General features: G+C 41.3%; 1 protein-coding gene across 2 annotated transcripts in view; it reads left to right on the top strand.

Annotated features, from left to right (window-relative positions):
• Positions 1-17,795, top strand: part of KCTD16 (potassium channel tetramerization domain containing 16) — a 391,368-nt gene extending 373,573 nt beyond the window's left edge. For both annotated transcript variants that reach the window (XM_044277605.1, XM_044277604.1), the window contains exon 3: positions 16,558-17,795. In XM_044277605.1, coding sequence (XP_044133540.1) covers positions 16,558-17,009 — 452 coding nt within the window. In that variant the 3' untranslated portion in view covers positions 17,010-17,795. The remainder of the gene's footprint in view (positions 1-16,557) is intronic.
• The last annotated feature ends 494 nt before the right edge of the window (positions 17,796-18,289 follow it).

The raw sequence follows: 18,289 nt of genomic DNA, 5'->3' as shown, positions 1-18,289 counted from the left end.
ATGAACATATTTTAAACTCCATTCATGGTTTATACTGTACCTCAAAAAAGAGTTTCATCAAATTATCTTTTGAGGGGTTGGGAGTAGGTTACAGTTTTTGAACATTGATTCATATGTGAGATTATGATATGTCAGTGTTGATTTGTTTAGTTTTATACTGTGGCTAGTTTATGACATTTCCCACTGGTTTTCAAAAAAGCTTGAACCAGTTCCTCATCCATAAGTGCCTTAAATGAACAGCAGTGCAATATTTTGTTAGATGCTTCCTAGGCTCCCTAAAAACTTTGGCCATGCCCTGGTCTGGGTGCCAATGGAAGGTGAAAACCTGTGGGATTTTCTTTTTCTTTTTAAAGGCCAGTATAAAATGAAAAGGTAATGGGATGGTAGAGCACCAAAGTTCTGGACAAAAAATAAATCAGATTTTTAGCTTTGTCTGGAAAGACCCTTAAAGTATAGTCTGCAAGTTACAGAATGATAGCAATTTATTAACCTCTTAAGGACACAGGGCGTACAGGTAGACCCTGATGTCCTGGTATTTAAGGACACAGGGAGTACCTGTATGTCCTGTGTATTTCCGATCACTGCCGCGCGGCAGGCGGTGATCGGAACAAGGTGCCTACTCAACTCATTGAGCAGGCACCTTGGGTCAATGCGTGGAGGAATCCCCTGTGTTTGCGATCGCTGCAAACCGCAGGTCAATTCAGACTTGCGGTTTACGGCTTTTACGGGAGTTGCGGCGGGCGGTCGGAGGTGCCATCGGGTCCCAGTGCGGCTGTAAGGGGGACCCAATGTCATGGAAGGCAGGGCGATGTCTTCCTTAGGCATCGGCGCTGCCTTCTGGTGAAGAGCCTGCTGTGAGATCTAGCCCCCTGGATCTCACAGGCAGGAAGCTGTATGAGTAATACACACTGTATTATTCATACAGCCAATGCATTCCAATACAGAAGTATTGGAATGCATTGTAAAGGGGATTAGACCCTCAAAAGTTGAAGTCCCAAAGTCGACCAGCTCTATAAACATATCACATGACCTAACCCCACCAGATGAACACCATAAAAAATGCTAAATAAAAAGTGTGCTAAATAAACCAATTTTTTGTCACCTTACATCACAAAAAATACAACAGCAAGCGATCAAAAAAGGCGAATGCCCACCAAAATAGTACTAATCTAACCGTCACCTCATCCTGCAAAAAATGAGCCCTACCTAAAACAATCGCCCAAAAAATAAAAAATAACTATGGCTCAGAATATGGAGACACTAAAATATCATTTTTTTTTTGTTTTAAAAAAAATGTTATTGTGTAAAACCTAATGGGATTCTGTCACCTCATTTTCGGTTATAGAGCTGCAGACATGCACGGCTAGATCACCGCTAGCATGTCCGCAATATACCTGTCCTATAGGGCTGTGTCCTTTTATTTTGTTTAAAAAATGATTTGAAAGATACAGTGGGATGCAAAAGTTTGGGCAACCTTGTTAATCGTCATGCTTTTCCTGTATAAATCGTTGGTTATTCCGATAAAAAAATGTCAGTTAAATATATCATATAGGAGACACACACAGTGATATTTGAGAAGTGAAATTAAGTTTATTGGATTAACAGAAAGTGTGATATAATTGTTTAAACAAAATTAGGCAGGTAAATTGGGCACCACAAAAATAAATGAAATCAATATTTAGTAGATCCTCCTTTTGCAGAAATTACAGCCTCTAAACACTTCCTGTAGGTTCCAATGAGAGTCTGGATTCTGGTTGAAGGTGTTTTGGACCATTCCTCTTTACAAAACATCTTTAGTTCATTCAGGTTTGATGGCTTCCGAACATGGACAGCTCTCTTTAAGTCACACCAAAGATTTTCAATTATATTCAGGTCTGGAGACTGAGATTGCCATTCCACAACGTTGTACTTGTTCCTCTGCATAAATGCCTTAGTGGATTTTGAGCAGTTTTTAGGGTCGTTGTCTTGTTGAAAGATCCAGCCCCGGCTCAGCTTCAGCTTTGTCACTGATTCCTGGACATTGGTCTCCAGAATCTGCTGATACTGAGTGAAATCCATGCGTCCCTCAACTTTGACAAGATTCCCAGTCCCTGCACTGGCCACACAGCCCCACAGCATGATGGAACCACCACCATATTTTACTGTAGGTAGCAGGTGTTTTTCTTGGAATGCTGTGTTCTTTTTCCTCCATGCATAACACCCCTTGTTATGGCCAAATAACTCAATTTTAGTTTCATCAGTCTATAGCACCCTATTCCAAATTGAAGCTGGCTTGTCCAAATGTGCTTTAGCCCACCTCAAGCAGCACTTTTTGTGCTGTGGGCGGAGAAAATTCTTCCTCTGCATCACTCTCGCATACAGCATCTCCTTGTGTAAAGTGCGCCGAATGGTTGAACAATGACTCTTAGACTATGGAAACACAAAAACATGATTTTTTTGTTTTAAAAATTAAATCATTGTGTAAAACTTAAATATCATAATAACATAATCATAAATATCCGTGACAACCTGCTCTATAAAAATACCACATGATATAACCTATCAGACGAATGTTGTAAATAACAAAAAACAAAACGTGCCAAAACAGCTATTTCTTGTTACCTTGCCTCACAAAAAGTGTAATATAGAGCAACCAAAAACCATATACCCTAAACTAGTACCAACAAAACTGCCACCCTATCCTGTTGTTTCTAAAATGGGGTCACTTTTTTGGAGTTTCTACTCTAGGGGTGCATCAGGGGGCTTCAAATGGGACATGGTGTCAAAACCAGTCCAGCAAAATCTGCCTTCCAAAAACCGTATGGAATTACTTTCCTTCTGTGCCCTGCCGTGTGTCCATACAGCAGTTTACGACCACATAAGGGGTGTTTTTGTAAACTACAGAATCAGGGCCATAAATATTGAGTTTTGTTTGGCTATTGCTTTGTAGCTGGAAAACAATATTAAAATGGAAAATCTGCCAAAAAGTGACATTTTGAAATTGTATCTCTATTTTCCCTATAATTACTGTGGAACACTTAAAGGGTCACCAAAGTTTGTACAATCAGTTTTCAATACCTTGAGGGGTGTAGTTTCTAGAATGGGGTCATTTTTGGGTGGTTTCTATTATGTAAGCCTCACAAAGTGACTTCAGGCCTGAACTGGTCCTTAAAAAGTAGGTTTCTGAAAATTTCAGAAAAAATTCAAGATTCACTTCTAAACGTCTAAGCCTTGTAACATCCCCCCCAAAAAAAATTCCCAAAATGATCCAAACATGAAGTAAACATATGGGGAATGTAAAGAAATAACTATTTTTGGAGGTATTACCATGCATTGTAGAAGTAGAGAAATTGAAACTTGGAAATTTGCAATTTTTTTACAAATTTTGGGTAAATTTTGTATTTTTTTATAAATAAAAATATACATTTTTAACTCTATTTTAACAGTGTAATGAAGTACAATATGTGACGAAAAAAACTATCTCAGAATGGCCTGGATAAGTCAAAGCATTTTAAAGTTATTACCACATAAACTGACACTGAAAAAATGGCCTGGTCCTTAAGGTAAAAATTAGCCCGATCCCTAAGGGGTTAAATTAAGTTCTAGTTTTTATGTACTTTGTTGAAATGTTGACTATTTAAGTTAGGGTGGTTTCACATATGGCCTTTTTCCGAAAACAAAGAACTTTTGCATTTTTTTTTAAGTTATTAAACTAAAGCCAAAACTGAATCCATTAAGAAGGAGAAGTAGACGTTCTTTCTTTATACTGTATTTCCCATTCTTTTTCAATATAGTCTTGGCTTTTTCCCACAAATGCATTAAAAACCCCTTTTACCCTGAAAAATACTACTACCTAAAGTTAAAGTACCGTAGAAAAAAATTGAATTCGGCTGCTTCGCCGAATTTGACAAAACAATCCGCTTTGTAATGAATTACTTTGTCACCAAGCGCATTTATTTGTCAGTAATGATGAGCGGCATAGGCAATATTCATTTTTGCAATATTTCATGAATTTTTGGCAATATTCACAATAAATTTACAAATTCTAGAATTCATGATCTCCAGTCATTATTTTAGCGATTGTGCAAATCGGCACTAATGATGCTCATATTTTTTGCGCAATACATTCAACTTCACATTTTATCAGGTCTGAGTAGATAATACTGATTGGTGCACTAAGTATGTATGTTTGGACAGCAGAGAAACAGTAATTCCTATCACACCACCTAACATCCTATACTGGCATCAGCTACACTATATCACTATCTACCCTACATTGACTATCTACCACTAACTAACTGTAATATATATATATATATATATATATATATATATATATATAAGCTTACTATATCTATCTATCTATCTAATCGAATTGAATAAGGAATAGAATCCAGATGAAAGCACAGAGCGAAGCAATGCCACTGATCTCTCTCTCTCGGAACTGAAAAAAAAAACTGCAGAAAATGGCTGCTTGGGAGTTTCTTATATAGTAAAGGGGCAGGCAACTTTCCTATTGGTTGCTAGGGATGTTGCTAAGCTCTGACAAAGATATTGTAGCCTTCTCATTGGCGCACAAGGAAAAAGGGAGGTTACTGAAAACAAATCTAGAATATTCGTGATTACTACATCTTTGCAAATTCTCAAAGTACCGATATTCTCTATAAAAATGTGCGATTAGAATATTTGCAATCAACACTATTTGTAAGTAGTGGTTACAATGACAAGGAGCTGTGATTGCGCCCTTCCCCATCATTGTACCCCTCAGATACCGCATTCATAGCTGATCGCAGCATCTGACAGTAAAAGCACAGTGTAAAATAAATACAAACCGGATTCCAAAAAAGTTGGGACACTAAACAAATTGTGGATAAAAACTGAATGCAATGATGTGGAGATGGCAAATGTCAATATTTTATTTGTAATAGAACGTAGATGACAGATCAAAAGTTTAATCCGAGTAAATGTATCATTTTAAAGGAAAAAGACGTTGATTCAAATTTTTACGGTGTCAACAAATCCCCAAAAAGTTGGGACAAGTAGCAATTAGAGGCTCGAAAAAGTAAATTTGAGCATAACGAAGAGCTGGAAGACCAATTAACACTAATTAGGTCAATTGGCAACATGATTGGGTATAAAAAGAGCTTCTCAGAGTGGCAGTGTCTCTCAGAAGCCAAGATGGGTAGAGGATCACCAATTCCTACAATGTTGCGCAGGAAGATAGTGGAGCAATATCAGAAAGGTGTTACCCAGCGAAAAATTGCAAAGACTTTGCATCTATCATCATCAACTGTGCATAACATCATCCGAAGATTCAGAGAATCTGGAACAATCTCTGTGCGTAAGGGTCAAGGCCGTAAAACCATACTGGATGCCCGTGATCTCCGGGCCCTTAAACGACACTGCACCACAAACAGGAATGCTACTGTAAAGGAAATCACAGAATGGGCTCAGGAATACTTCCAGAAACCATTGTCAGTGAACACAATCCACCGTGCCATCCGCCGTTGCCAGCTGAAACTCTACAGTGCAAAGAAGAAGCCATTTCTAAGCAAGATCCACAAGCTCAGGCGTTTTCACTGGGCCAGGGATCATTTAAAATGGAGTGTGGCAAAATGGAAGACTGTTCTGTGGTCAGACGAGTCACGATTCAAAGTTCTTTTTGGAAATCTGGGACGCCATGTCGTCCGGACCAAAGAGGACAAGGACAACCCAAGTTGTTATCAACGCTCAGTTCAGAAGCCTGCATCTCTGATGGTATGGGGTTGCATGAGTGCGTGTGGCATGGGCAGCTTGCATGTCTGGAAAGGCACCATCAATGCAGAAAAATATATTCAGGTTCTAGAACAACATATGCTCCCATCCAGACGTCATCGCTTTCAGGGAAGACCCTGCATTTTTCAACAAGATAATGCCAGACCACATTCTGCATCAATCACAACATCATGGCTGCGTAGGAGAAGGATCCGGGTACTGAAATGGCCAGTCTGCAGTCCAGATCTTTCACCTATAGAGAACATTTGGCGCATCATAAAGAGGAAGGTGCAACAAAGAAGGCCCAAGACGATTGAACAGTTAGAGGCCTGTATTAGACAAGAATGGGAGAGCATTCCTATTTCTAAACTTGAGAAACTGGTCTCCTCGGTCCCCAGATGTCTGTTGAGTGTTGTAAGAAGAAGGGGAGATGCCACACAGTGGTGAAAATGGCCTTGTCCCAACTTTTTGGGGATTTGTTGACACCATGAAATTGGTATTCAACATATTTTTCCCTTAAAATGGTACATTTTCTCAGTTTAAACTTTTGTTCCGTGATTTATGTTCTATTCTGAATAAAATATTAGAAGTTGGCACTTCCACATCATTGCATTCAGTTTTTATTCACGATTTGTATAGTGTCCCAACTTTTTGGGAATCCGGTTTGTAATAAAATCATACTTACCGCATCCATTTGATCATGAAGAGTCGGCTGCCAACATCTTGAAGATTGAAGATCTATCCTGAAATCTTGTGCAGCAAGTGATGATGTTTACATGTCGGCCGGCGTGGTGACATCATCCGTCACCACGCACAGGATTTTGCGCAGAATCTTCAATCAAAATTTTTGCATCTTCATGCTTTTACCGGCCTTCATGGAAAATAGATTTGGTACCGAAAAACAAAAGGAAATTTGGCTTTGCAGCAAATAGAGTTCTTCCTGAAATTTGGATCAAAACTAGCTGTTTTATTTTTATTTTTTTTACAAATATATGAAGAGTTAATGAGGCAGAAAGAAAGTAAAAGTGCTTGAAAAGGGCAAGCATTTCAGAATGTAGCCCATACAAACAAAAATCAATGCTCTTCATGTATAAGTTTCTTTCAAATTCACACGACCAGTTTTACAAAGTGTCACTCAATAGTTTTTCCTAAGGCAAGAATTAAATAACTTTCAATTTAGCCTGTATTGATTTTTGGGTCTGTATATAGAACAAGTCTAAGACTGGGTCTATAAATGTTCCTGGTCTGCGTATTAGCAGACTGAGAGGCTCCCACCTCCAGAATATGACATTTTATCACAATTTTCACTCCAGATTTTTTTCCCAGACAAAGTTGTACTCAAATAATAAGATCTGTTACTGAATTGTAAGATTCATAATCAAGTATGCCTTGGCTATAGATAGATTGTTCCTTGATGTCTTTACAGTAGTCTATGCAGGTCTACGTAAATATGTTTATAAAATATAATTCCCTTTGATTTATGGTTTTATTTGCATCTCTATTTCTTATGTTTTCCCTAGCCTTATAGCATGTGCCATATTAAGAAAGTAAATAAAACTCCAATTCAATTTAAAAGATAACATAATTAAAAGTAAATAATTTTAGTGAACAAACTTTTTAGAATGGAGGTAGATGATTTGATGGAACATAAAAAAAGTTTTAAGATGAAATCCAGGGGAAAACCATAGTTTCCTAAGAAAATTCTCATTTGTAATCTCAATTTCTGATGCCATTATAGTCACTTTTTGTGCTGTTGTTATTGCATCACTTTCAGGCTCAGTCCTCTGTCCTGCGGATGATATTGTCCTATAAATGATTTAAGATTATTGCCAAAAAATGATATTTGTCAATCCCCAAATTGGACTAGTGCTTACACTTTACACACTGCTTGTGACATGCTCCAGACTGTTTTGTGTAGCAGCATGCAGCATGTCATGTGCTTTTCCCTGTATCCTTAATGTACTGTCCAGGATTTTATTACTGATAGCTCATCCTCAGGATAGACCATCAATATCTGACTGGCAGGAGTCCAACACTGTCGGTGCCAGAACTCCACAGCTCCATACACTTGTGAGCTGTGGCTAGAACTGGATACTGCTCCCATTTGCTGCTATAGCAACCAGCTCCATCTACTTCACAGTGTATGGAGATATATAGTCTTAAAATCTTAAAAATAGGCAATTCAATAGTAAAATCCTGGACAACCCCTTCAAACCTGCATCTGATGGTTTTCAACATTCTGCACAAAATGTGTAATAATGTAATTGTAGTTTTTGGGAAAAAATGTAAACTAATATATATATATGTGTTTAGGCAATTTGCCTGTATTTGTGGGAGGGGCTGAGGTCCGCCTCCAGCCTATTTAGGGCACTCCCCTCACCTGGCTCCTGCTCCATCTGAGGTCTGAGCTTTGTGAGAGAGAGTCGCTTGGGGAATCGCTGGAGTTTTGCATACGAGTTGCTGAGTTTCTGGAAGTTCGTCGCCGTCGGTGTTCGGGATTTGGAGCATTCCTGTTTCCGTTCTTCCTGCTCCGCCCGGTTTCACTGTGGGTCGCGTTTGCCCGTGGAGCTGTGGGTCGTCTACACGGTACAGCACAGGGCCTCTCCGCTTGTTCCTCTGTGCCACTCATTTTCGTTTCGCCATTGTTGGACTCAGGTCAGGTTTTCTCACTCTCGAATCATGCCAATTTTCATGTCGGTCATGCCTGTCAGCATTGTGCAAGAATGCGACCATACGGGAGCTCCGCTCCATTCCCAAATCAGCAGCAAGCCACCACAGGTGTATTGTGTTTCAGGGTCATATTCACCATCCATACCATTACTCTTTCGGTTCACCACACCTGCCAAACTTCATTCACACGTGCCTTGTCTTTGCTAAGCGAGCCAACCACACGGTACAGCACGGGGCCTCACCATTTTGTCCCCCTGTACCATCTCATCTTGCATTTCACCATTGTTTGGTCATGTGCCACCTCATCACCGCCTGGCACACGCGCCGCGACCACAGAGCCCCCGCTCTGCCTCGGGTTCCAGCTTACCTCCGTCCCTCCTGTCACGCTGCCGATGGCGGCCGGCCGCGTCCCCCCGGCTGGTCTGCGCGCGCGCGGCCCGGCGGTACTGCGCATGTGTCCGGCTGGTTCCGTCCGGCGCATGCGTGGTGTCCGGCCTGGCATCCGCAGCCGCAGCTAGTACAGGGGGACCGCCGGCATCCAGGGCTGTCCGTCTCTACCAGCAGCCGGCAGAGCCCCGGAGCAGGCGGTTAGCTTCCTACCCCACACTCACTAGGCAGCACGATCGCTAGGCTCCTCTGTATCTTTGTCCTTGTTTTGTATACAATATTTCCACCATGCGTTACACACCGTTCACATGGTGCGATTTTCAGAGAGCTTGGATGTGTTGTCAGATTCTGCAAGGAGGGCCAACATACTTCTCATTTGCCTTCGTATCGCATGTCAGCATGGTGGTGGCAATCTCCAAATGGGTTAGGCCCAAATTTCAGATAGGTGCTGATATGCATTTATCATATGTTTTTCAATTGACACCCGCATGTTACCTACATGGGTTGCCCCATACCTTGCTGACTTGCACCACAGTCCATTCACACAGTACTGATGTCCGGCTCCTCGGGGTGTCAAACTCCATCCAGCACAGTACAAAAGGTCCTATCCCGGCGTCAGTCATGATTTACCATGCATAAATTCTGTGTATAACCATGCGCATTAGAGCCACGATTCATCCCCAGCACACTTGGGTCACTCATATTACAGCCGGAAAGGATCTCCGGGTCAGGCGTTCTGCTTCATGCCCCCTCCCACACAGGCGGTGCAGTCCAGGGGGGGCATCCAGCCTGTTGCCCTCACATCCCCTCCATATCAAAACACCCCACCACCACCAGGTCACAGCACCACAAACACAACACAAATCCGCCACATCATCCGCGTGCCCCATGGTCCAAAGTAAATAAATAAAGAAAGAAAGAAAGGGAAATCCCGCCATATAGTCCATGGCCACGGGAAAAAATAAATTAAAAATAAAAATTAAATTAAAACAAAAAGGAGAAACCCGCCATATAGTCCGTGGCCACATGTTCCAAAAAAACAAAAAAAAAACGCCACATCACCCACGTGCCCCATGGTCCAAAGTAAATAGATAAATAAATCAAAGAAAGTGTAATCCTGCCATATAGTCCAGACCATGCGGTCACACGTTCATGACGATCATTTCAGCCCACATGCCAAGCCTCATTTCTCACGTCTCGATCCAACCAGTCACACGCGCAAGCATGTACTTCTTTCATGATCCCATCAAGGTCATGTGTCCGTTCACACCACAGTCCACACTCGTCTTACCACTTTCTTTCAAACCCCTTTTAGGCGGTCTAGCATAGACATATTTTTCTCCACACATGTGTTCTGTGAATTTTCTTACCACCAGCTCTTACGATTTGCATTTCTTTTCATTTCTAGGCCTATAAGAGTGAGGCACCACTCACATCCAGTGCTGCATTCACCCACTTGTTCTTACATCATGCGTTTTACCCTGCTTCCACTAAAGCTGCATTTCTTTTCATTTCTAGGCCTATGAGAGTGTGTTCCTACTATGTTCACAAGTTGGTTATTCGTTGGTCATGACAAGGGTCTTCTCTTAGCGAGCTGCAATGCCTCTGGCTCTTGTTTTCTCCATCAATTCAATTTCACGGTCAATTAATGTTTCGGTTGTGCACGTGGTTCGGATCACTACTGTCCATGCATTTTTTCCACCAGGTCTGGCTCATGTTTAACTACTTATCATCACCGTGAGGTCATCTCGTTCAGTCCCTTGGCTTCAGGGGCCCGGTGACCGTTCTCGTGTTGTCCATTAGGGGTACTATACGGTTGTAGGCGGGTTAGTGTCTCAAGTTCATTGTAGGAGATGGTCATGGTTATGCGAGTCCTATTGGTGCCGCATAAGTGAAAAAAAATATAAAAAAATAAAGAACTCCGCCATTGGTCTCCCACGCGTGTCTTCTCCGGTTTAGCACGCACCCACAACTCCACCATTAGTCTCTCACGCATGGTTTCTCCGTTTCAGTTGTATACATACGACTCCGCCATTAGAGTCTCTCACGCATGGCTTTCTCCATTTTAGGGTTTCACATACAACTCTGCCATTAGAGTCTCTCACACATGGCTTCTCCGTTTTAGTGTTTCACATATAACTCCGCCATTAGAGTCCCTCACGCATTACTTCGCCGTTTTAGTTTTACACACATTTCTCCGCCATTACAGACTCTCACGCATTACTTCGCCATTTTAGTTTTACACACATTACTCCGCCATTACAGACTCTCACGCATTACTTCGCCGTTTTAGGTTACACTTATAACTCCGCTATTATAGTCTCTCACGCGTTACTTCGCCGTTTTACTTTCACATACATAACTCCGCCGTTAGAGACTCTCACGCATCACTTCGCCGTTTTAGTTTCACACAAACTCCGCCATTAGAGTCTCTCACATATGACTCTGCCATTAGAGTCTCTCACGCATGGCTTCTCCGTTTGTGTCACACACATGACTCCGCCATTAGTCTCACGCATGGCTTCTCCGGTTAGTGTCACGCATATGACTTTGCCAGTAGAATCTCTCACGCATGGCTTCTCCGTTTCAGTGTCACACATATAACTCCGCCATTAGAGTCTCTCACGCATTACTTTGCCGTGTTAGTTTACACATATGACTCCGCCATTAGTCTCACGCATGGCTTCTCCGTTTAGTGTCACACATATGACTTTGCCAGTAGAATCTCTCACGCACGGCCCTACCATTAGAGCCTCTCACGTATGGCTTCTCCGTTCTGGTTTTACACATATGGCTCTGCCATTAGAGTCTCTCACGCATGGCTTCGCCATTAGAGTCTCACGCATGGCTTCTCCGTATTAATTTCACACACATGACCCCGCCATTAGAGTCTCTCACGCATGGCTCCGCCATTAGAGTCTCTCACGCATGGCTTCTCCGTATTATTTTTACACACATGACCCCGCCATTAGAGTCTCTCACGCATGGCTCCGCCATTAGAGTCTCTCACACATGGCTTCTCCGTATAAATTTTACACGTATGGCTCCGCCATTAGAGTCTCTCACGCATGGCTCCACCATTAGAGTCTCTCACGCATGGCTTCTCCATGTCAATTTTACACATATGGCTCCGCCATTAGAGTCTCTCGCGCATGGCTCCGCCATTAGAGTCCCTCGCGCATGGCTTCTCCGTGTCAATTTTTACACATATGGCTCCGCCATTAGAGTCTCTCACGCATGGCTCCGCCATTAGAGTCTCTCACGTATCGCTTCCCCATTTAAATTCTACACACATAACTCCACCAGTCGAGGCCGGCTGCGTGGTCCCACAACCAGCAGGTTCCATGTCTTTTCTGCCTTCAGACCCGCTCGCATGGCTCGGTCATCTGTGGCTTGCAATACAATTATCTTGTGGTGACTCGCACGCATGGCTTGCGCCATTAGAGTCTCTCTCACGTTATCGTTTTCGTTACAGATTCCTCCTGGAACATAACATCACGCCCCCTTTTGTCATGTCTTCTCTTCTGGGGTTTGCTTCTTTCTGCCACCTTAAACTCAAATGTCATACAACGCCATCATACTCTATCTCACTGGCATTCTACACCACATGCTAATCTTGCACCCTAATAACATCAGTTTCATGGCCTCTCACCAAATCATAACCATACTCAGAGGTATTAAGAAAGCGGAACCCGCACGTCCAGCCCAGAGGCTACCCATTAACAATCATATTTTCAAGGCATTATCCGACTTACTAGACGCCAAGCCTTCTGAAGCAGATACCAACTCCATCATCAAAACAGCAATTTACTTGGCCTTCTACGGTTTCCTGAGGCCGGGGAATTCACTACAAACTCCACGACCCAAGCCACACCTTGTCTTCTTGTCTCCCACTTGGCGAAACACATGGATCATTACATCCTGACCTTACCTCACTCCAAGAGTAGTCAGCACTTACCCGTCAACATTTCATGTTACCCCACGCACAACAGGTGGTGTCCAGTCAGGGTCCTGGATGCTTACAGACAACGTCACAAGTTTCTACCCTCTCAACCGCTACTTCAACTACATGGTTCGGTACTCACCACCACCACCTTCATGACCCATGTCAGGTCATCCCTCACACAACTAGGCCTCAACGCAGCCAACTATTCAGGGCACTCCTTTCGCATTGGAGCCGCGTCCACGGCCTCCAGTGCCAACGTCCCTACTCATGTCATCGGGAAATTGGGGCGCTGGAAGTCATCCGCTTACTCGCGATACATTCCCAATCCAACACAAGAGTTAAGAGATGCTTTCCAAAACATGTCGGGTTGAGCTATTCATGTATATATTTGACTACAATAAACTGGTTATTTCCATTTTTGCCCTCTTCTTTCTCAGGCCTACCTCATCCTCGGTTTCGGCACACCACAACCGACTGCGCTTATTCCCTGCTTTCCTAGGGCTCTTCACTGTACTACCGTAAGCGCCTAACACAAGTGTTAAGGCAATTTGCCTGGATTTGTGGGAGGGGCTGAGGTCCGCCTCCAGCCTATTTAGGGCACTCCCCTTACCTGGCTCCTGCTCCATCTGAGGTCTGAGCTTTGACCCTCCCACCACTCCACTCATTCACACTCATTTCTTCCATATCTTTTTCCTTGGGTAGGCCCTCTTCTTTCTCAGGCCTACCTTATCCTCGGTTTCGGCACACCACAACCGACTGCACTTATTCCCTGCTTTCCTAGGGCTCATTACTGTACTACCGTAAGCGCCTAACACAAATATATATATATATATATATATATATATATATGTGTATAAAATTATATATATAAAGATAGTATAGGGTAAAACAAAACACTAATATAATGTAAGGTACAGTAGATTAAATGGTTGTTGGAATGATCATGTGTGTCCTGGGGTTTCTCTTTAACATAGTGTGGATCTCTGGTGACTTGCTGGTCTATGTACTGTAGGTGAGATAATACATATTTTTTTTTAGATTATTTGAATATACACACATTAACAAAGTGCCTGTATCTATGGTAGCATAATAACAGATAACGATAACAGTCTAATACTTATAAAAGAAAAAGTGCTCTTTACTATGAACTGCAGTCCTGCTCCAGGGAAATGAATGAAGCTAAGCAGCAATATCAGGCATAGTCCATGGACAAAGTGACATTGATGATGGGAAAAAAAATATAAAAAATTCTACTCTTGACCCCTTTAACTTATGTTCCCTTGGGTATTTATTATGAGTATCAAACTTAGTCATTGACAAAGGTAACAAATGACTATGCTATACGGAGCCAACTGCAGAAAATGGCAAACTATTACTACATAAGAGATCACACTGAGTAAATGATACTATATTGCAATCCACACATTCAAAAATAAAATAAAGTGTATAGAACATAGGAAATTGTATCTCTGCATGCATTTTTGTAACACGATGACTGCAAAAGACAGCAATTTCATCCCTGCTGGTTGCTTAGTTGATGTAGCATTGGCTGGAGAGAATGCTTGACGAGTTGTGCTCTTATATTTGATTCTGCAGTCAGTTGTGTTGGGCATTGAAAACACATTACATGAAGGATGTTAGGAGATTGGCATATGCAGTGGTTTGACTACGAGATGTTATGTTACAATATGGTGAAACTATATTATATTGTGGACTACTAGGGTGGGCACCATGTTGAGAAAATATTGTGGAGAAAGGTGGAGTATTGTGAATGGATGTCAGGTTTGTCTTTCAGAGTAAATTTGATATACATTTTTATAATGCCTAATTAGTGGGTAAAGTATACATATATTTTCAGATGAAACATAAGAATATTGTCATAAGTGATATGCCAGAAGACATATAGTGGCCAGATGTAGTGCAATTTCAGATGTTTTCTCCTTTGAATGCTATATCTCCAACTCTCGTTGTTTCTGAGCTGGTGAGTGGAAACTAGTTGTAGTGATGTCTCCCCATAGAGTAGACATAGAGAAAAAGGTGAATCTGCTCCCTAAGGTTGAGTTCAGACTTCAGTCATTTGGTCCCTTATTTAGATCAGTTATTTAGAGCCAAAACCAGGCGTAAGTCAAAAACACAGAATAGGTATAGATCTTTACCTTACACCTGATCTTTAGTACTGGTTTTGGCTCACAATGCCTGCTGGAAATAACCAACCAAATAGCTCAAGTGTGAACTTGGCCTAACCCTTACTCAGGATAATCTAGAAGCTCCATTTAGGACACTATGGAAAAGTACTGAACAGTATAAATATGAGATTTAACAGTTATTAGCTGGTGAATCTCATTAATCATTCCTGTTTTGTTTTTGTCTCTCTATCTCTCTCTATACTTCCTCCCTGCTCCTCCCTCTCCCCCTCACTTCTCCATGGGATGATGTGATCTGGTCCTTCGGTGAGCTAGCAGCCTGTCTTGGTTTTACAAGATAGATTTCTCACAACTTTCAGAGATAAAGTTAATTTAGAAAAGATGAGGAGGAGAAACAACTGATAACTCTAGAGCAAGGCATTTTAAAGTGGGGAAAATTGTGTTGTTTTTTTTTGCCTCCCTCTGGATTAACTTGCAGGATAACATGCCGAACTGAATGGACGAATGTCTTTTTTCGGCCTTATGTACTATGTTACTATGTTACATTTCATATATGAAAGGGAAGGGGATTTTCCCACCAATAGAAGTGATGCATATTGCTAGAATTTAACTACTGGCAACTCTATACCAGCACAGACATGCCCATATTTGCAGTTTGTCCACAAGAACTGTGAAAACAAGGAGACCCTGCTGACAAGTTGTTTTCCCATCTCAGATATTTCTGGCATATGCATACAATATTCCAGAAATGCCTTATAGCTGATGTAGGATCCAGGTCTATAAAACTAAAATCATAATACCCTTTTAACAACATAACAACAGTTCCTTGCAAGGGATGGTTTTAATTATTCCCAGTACTTACAATCAGCACCACACTGAAACGCCAGTCATGATTGAGGTGCTGTATGACAAGCAACTCAATTTCATCAAACAATTGGAGAGCTAGGGGTCCATATTCTGCTTTTGCACAGGTGCCATCTGCTGTTTATGTCCAACACTGCCCCTAAAATCCTTGTTAAGCATTGTGGTTTCTACCTTGGTAGTGCTGTCATTTCCTTATTTAGACAGAAGTGTAGTTGTGCAGAGAAAAATCTGAAGGGACTTTGTTCTTTTTATTCTAGAGATTGTTAGTAGTTACTTTGTTCCAATACTTGTATGGAGCAGGAGCTCCATACAGTATTGGCTCCAATGAGCCGAAGTTATTGCTTCACGAAGTCTTGCAAGACCTCAGGTAATAACTTCATAAATTAATTTGTACTGTAAAAAACTATTTCCCGAACACTGGTTCGGTTCCATGTGGTACCTTGGAACTGAACCAGTGTTCATGAAAAATTTTTTACAGTCCAAATTAATTTATGAAGTTATTATCCGAAGTCTTACGAGACTTCACACAGCAATAACTTTGGCTCATCAGAGGCAATATATTCTAATACTGTATGGAGCTCCTGCTCCGTACAATATTGGAACAAAGTTTTATGCGACTCCACTTAGGATGTTTCATCCGAAGTCGATTCGCTCATCCCTACTCCCTTTACTATGTAATAGATTACAACTGTATGAAACTTTCAAGTACTATTTAATTGAAATATTCAGTCTCATCTGCTGTAATGAGCGTAACAATAACAAAATAACATAACATATATCATTATATTAATAATATTCTTTGATTCTTTGCAGGAGGACCTTCTAGATGGTCATCAACCCATTGTGACTGCTGCTGTAAAAACCCCAAAGGGGACAAAGAGGGTGAAAGTGGAACATCTTGCAATGAACTCTCTACATCCAGCTGTGACAGCCAATCAGAAGCCAGCTCTCCGCAAGAGACAGTCATTTGTGGTCCGGTGACACGCCAGCCCAACATACAGACTCTAGATCGACCAGCTAAGAAGGGACCAGTGCAGATTCTGCAGCAGTCTGAAATCCGACGGAAAAGTGACCTTTTACGAACTTTAACAGCTGGGTCTAGAGAGTCCAATACTAGTAAAAAAAAAGTGATAAAAGAAAAGCTGTCTATTGAAGAAGAGTTAGAAAAGTGTATTCAAGATTTTATGAAGATAAAAATACCAGAAAGATTTCCTGAGAGGAAATACTCCTGGCAATCAGATCTGCTACAAAAGTATCATCTATAGAGAGGAGGGGGGGTTATTATGAATGACAATTCTACGGTACATGAGATCCATTCTTCATTTGATAGATTGTCATGTTCACTAAAACTATTGCCTATATACATATATCACCTAAACCTCATTGCTGCTGGATGGACCTGTTTCCTCTTCTACTCTCATCAACTGGTTCCAACCAGCAACTTTGGCGTTATCATTACTAGTTACAGGGTATTATTTTATTTTTCTCCGTGAAAGCACAATGTATTATTTTTATTGATGTGTAAAATGGTTTCTGCAAACTCTAACTGCGTAGGCATAACAGATGGAAAACATGCTTTTGGGATTGTCATTTTTATTTTATTTAACAATTTTTTATTATTATTTTTTCATGTTATCTTTATTTTTATTTTATTTTTTTGAATCAGTGTGTGTATTTTTTTTTATTTCCAAAATGTTGATGGAAGAGTGTCACTTCAAAATGCATGTTTCCTTGCTGGAGAATGGAAGTCACATGAGAAAAATAGAAAATAAATATATCATGATGGTTTACATTTAGTGAATATATTACTGCATAAATTCTTGGTCTTGTTATATCCTTGTTACTCTGCACTTTCTTTCAAGTTGAACGGCTGCTTTTTGTGGTCATATAATCTGTGGCTGCTTCATTATCTTTATTTTTGTAGGATTCTGAGATGTGTGGATGGTGTTTATCACAGAGAAATACAGTAAAAGCTCTTCTCTTATTTTAGTCTACAAACATCCGTCATCTATGTGGACTTCAACTAGGGAAACATTCCGGTTCAAATGGACACTCGGCCTTGTCTGCAAATAAATACTGACCAATGTTTGCAAGATATAGGGCTTTTGTGGTGACAAATAATGTGTAAATCATAGATGTACAAGTGAATAATAAAGTCTTAAGTGCTCATTCACATGAGAACTGTTTGCTTTTTGTCCTGATTTAGACAGAGGTTGATTTGGGCAATTCTGGACACAGCCAGTACCGTGCAAATAATATTTCAAATTATTTAAGTAATGTATGCAGAGGCCTGGTTTAGGGAGGCCCCAACGCTACAATAGGTCCCACAGACACAGACCAGGTGTCACCACATGTTGCTGCTCTCCGGAAGGGGTAGTAAGGTGTTATGCACCCCAAAAATAAGTCCAGAGATTCAGGGTCTGCAGTAAACCAAGTGCTTCTTTACTGGAGGAACTCAGGTGCAAAACAATATAAGCAAGACATAGGGCTGGCATCTCTAGTCTCCTCCCTGGCAGAAGAAGGGTTTGATGCTGAGGAAAGGCCT

The sequence above is a fragment of the Bufo gargarizans genome, chromosome 2 (assembly GCF_014858855.1).
Source record: "Bufo gargarizans isolate SCDJY-AF-19 chromosome 2, ASM1485885v1, whole genome shotgun sequence".
In the NCBI taxonomy this organism is placed as follows: Eukaryota; Metazoa; Chordata; class Amphibia; order Anura; family Bufonidae; genus Bufo; species Bufo gargarizans.
Note: the sequence above shows the minus strand (reverse complement) of the source record. Positions and strands in the feature narration are given on the sequence as shown.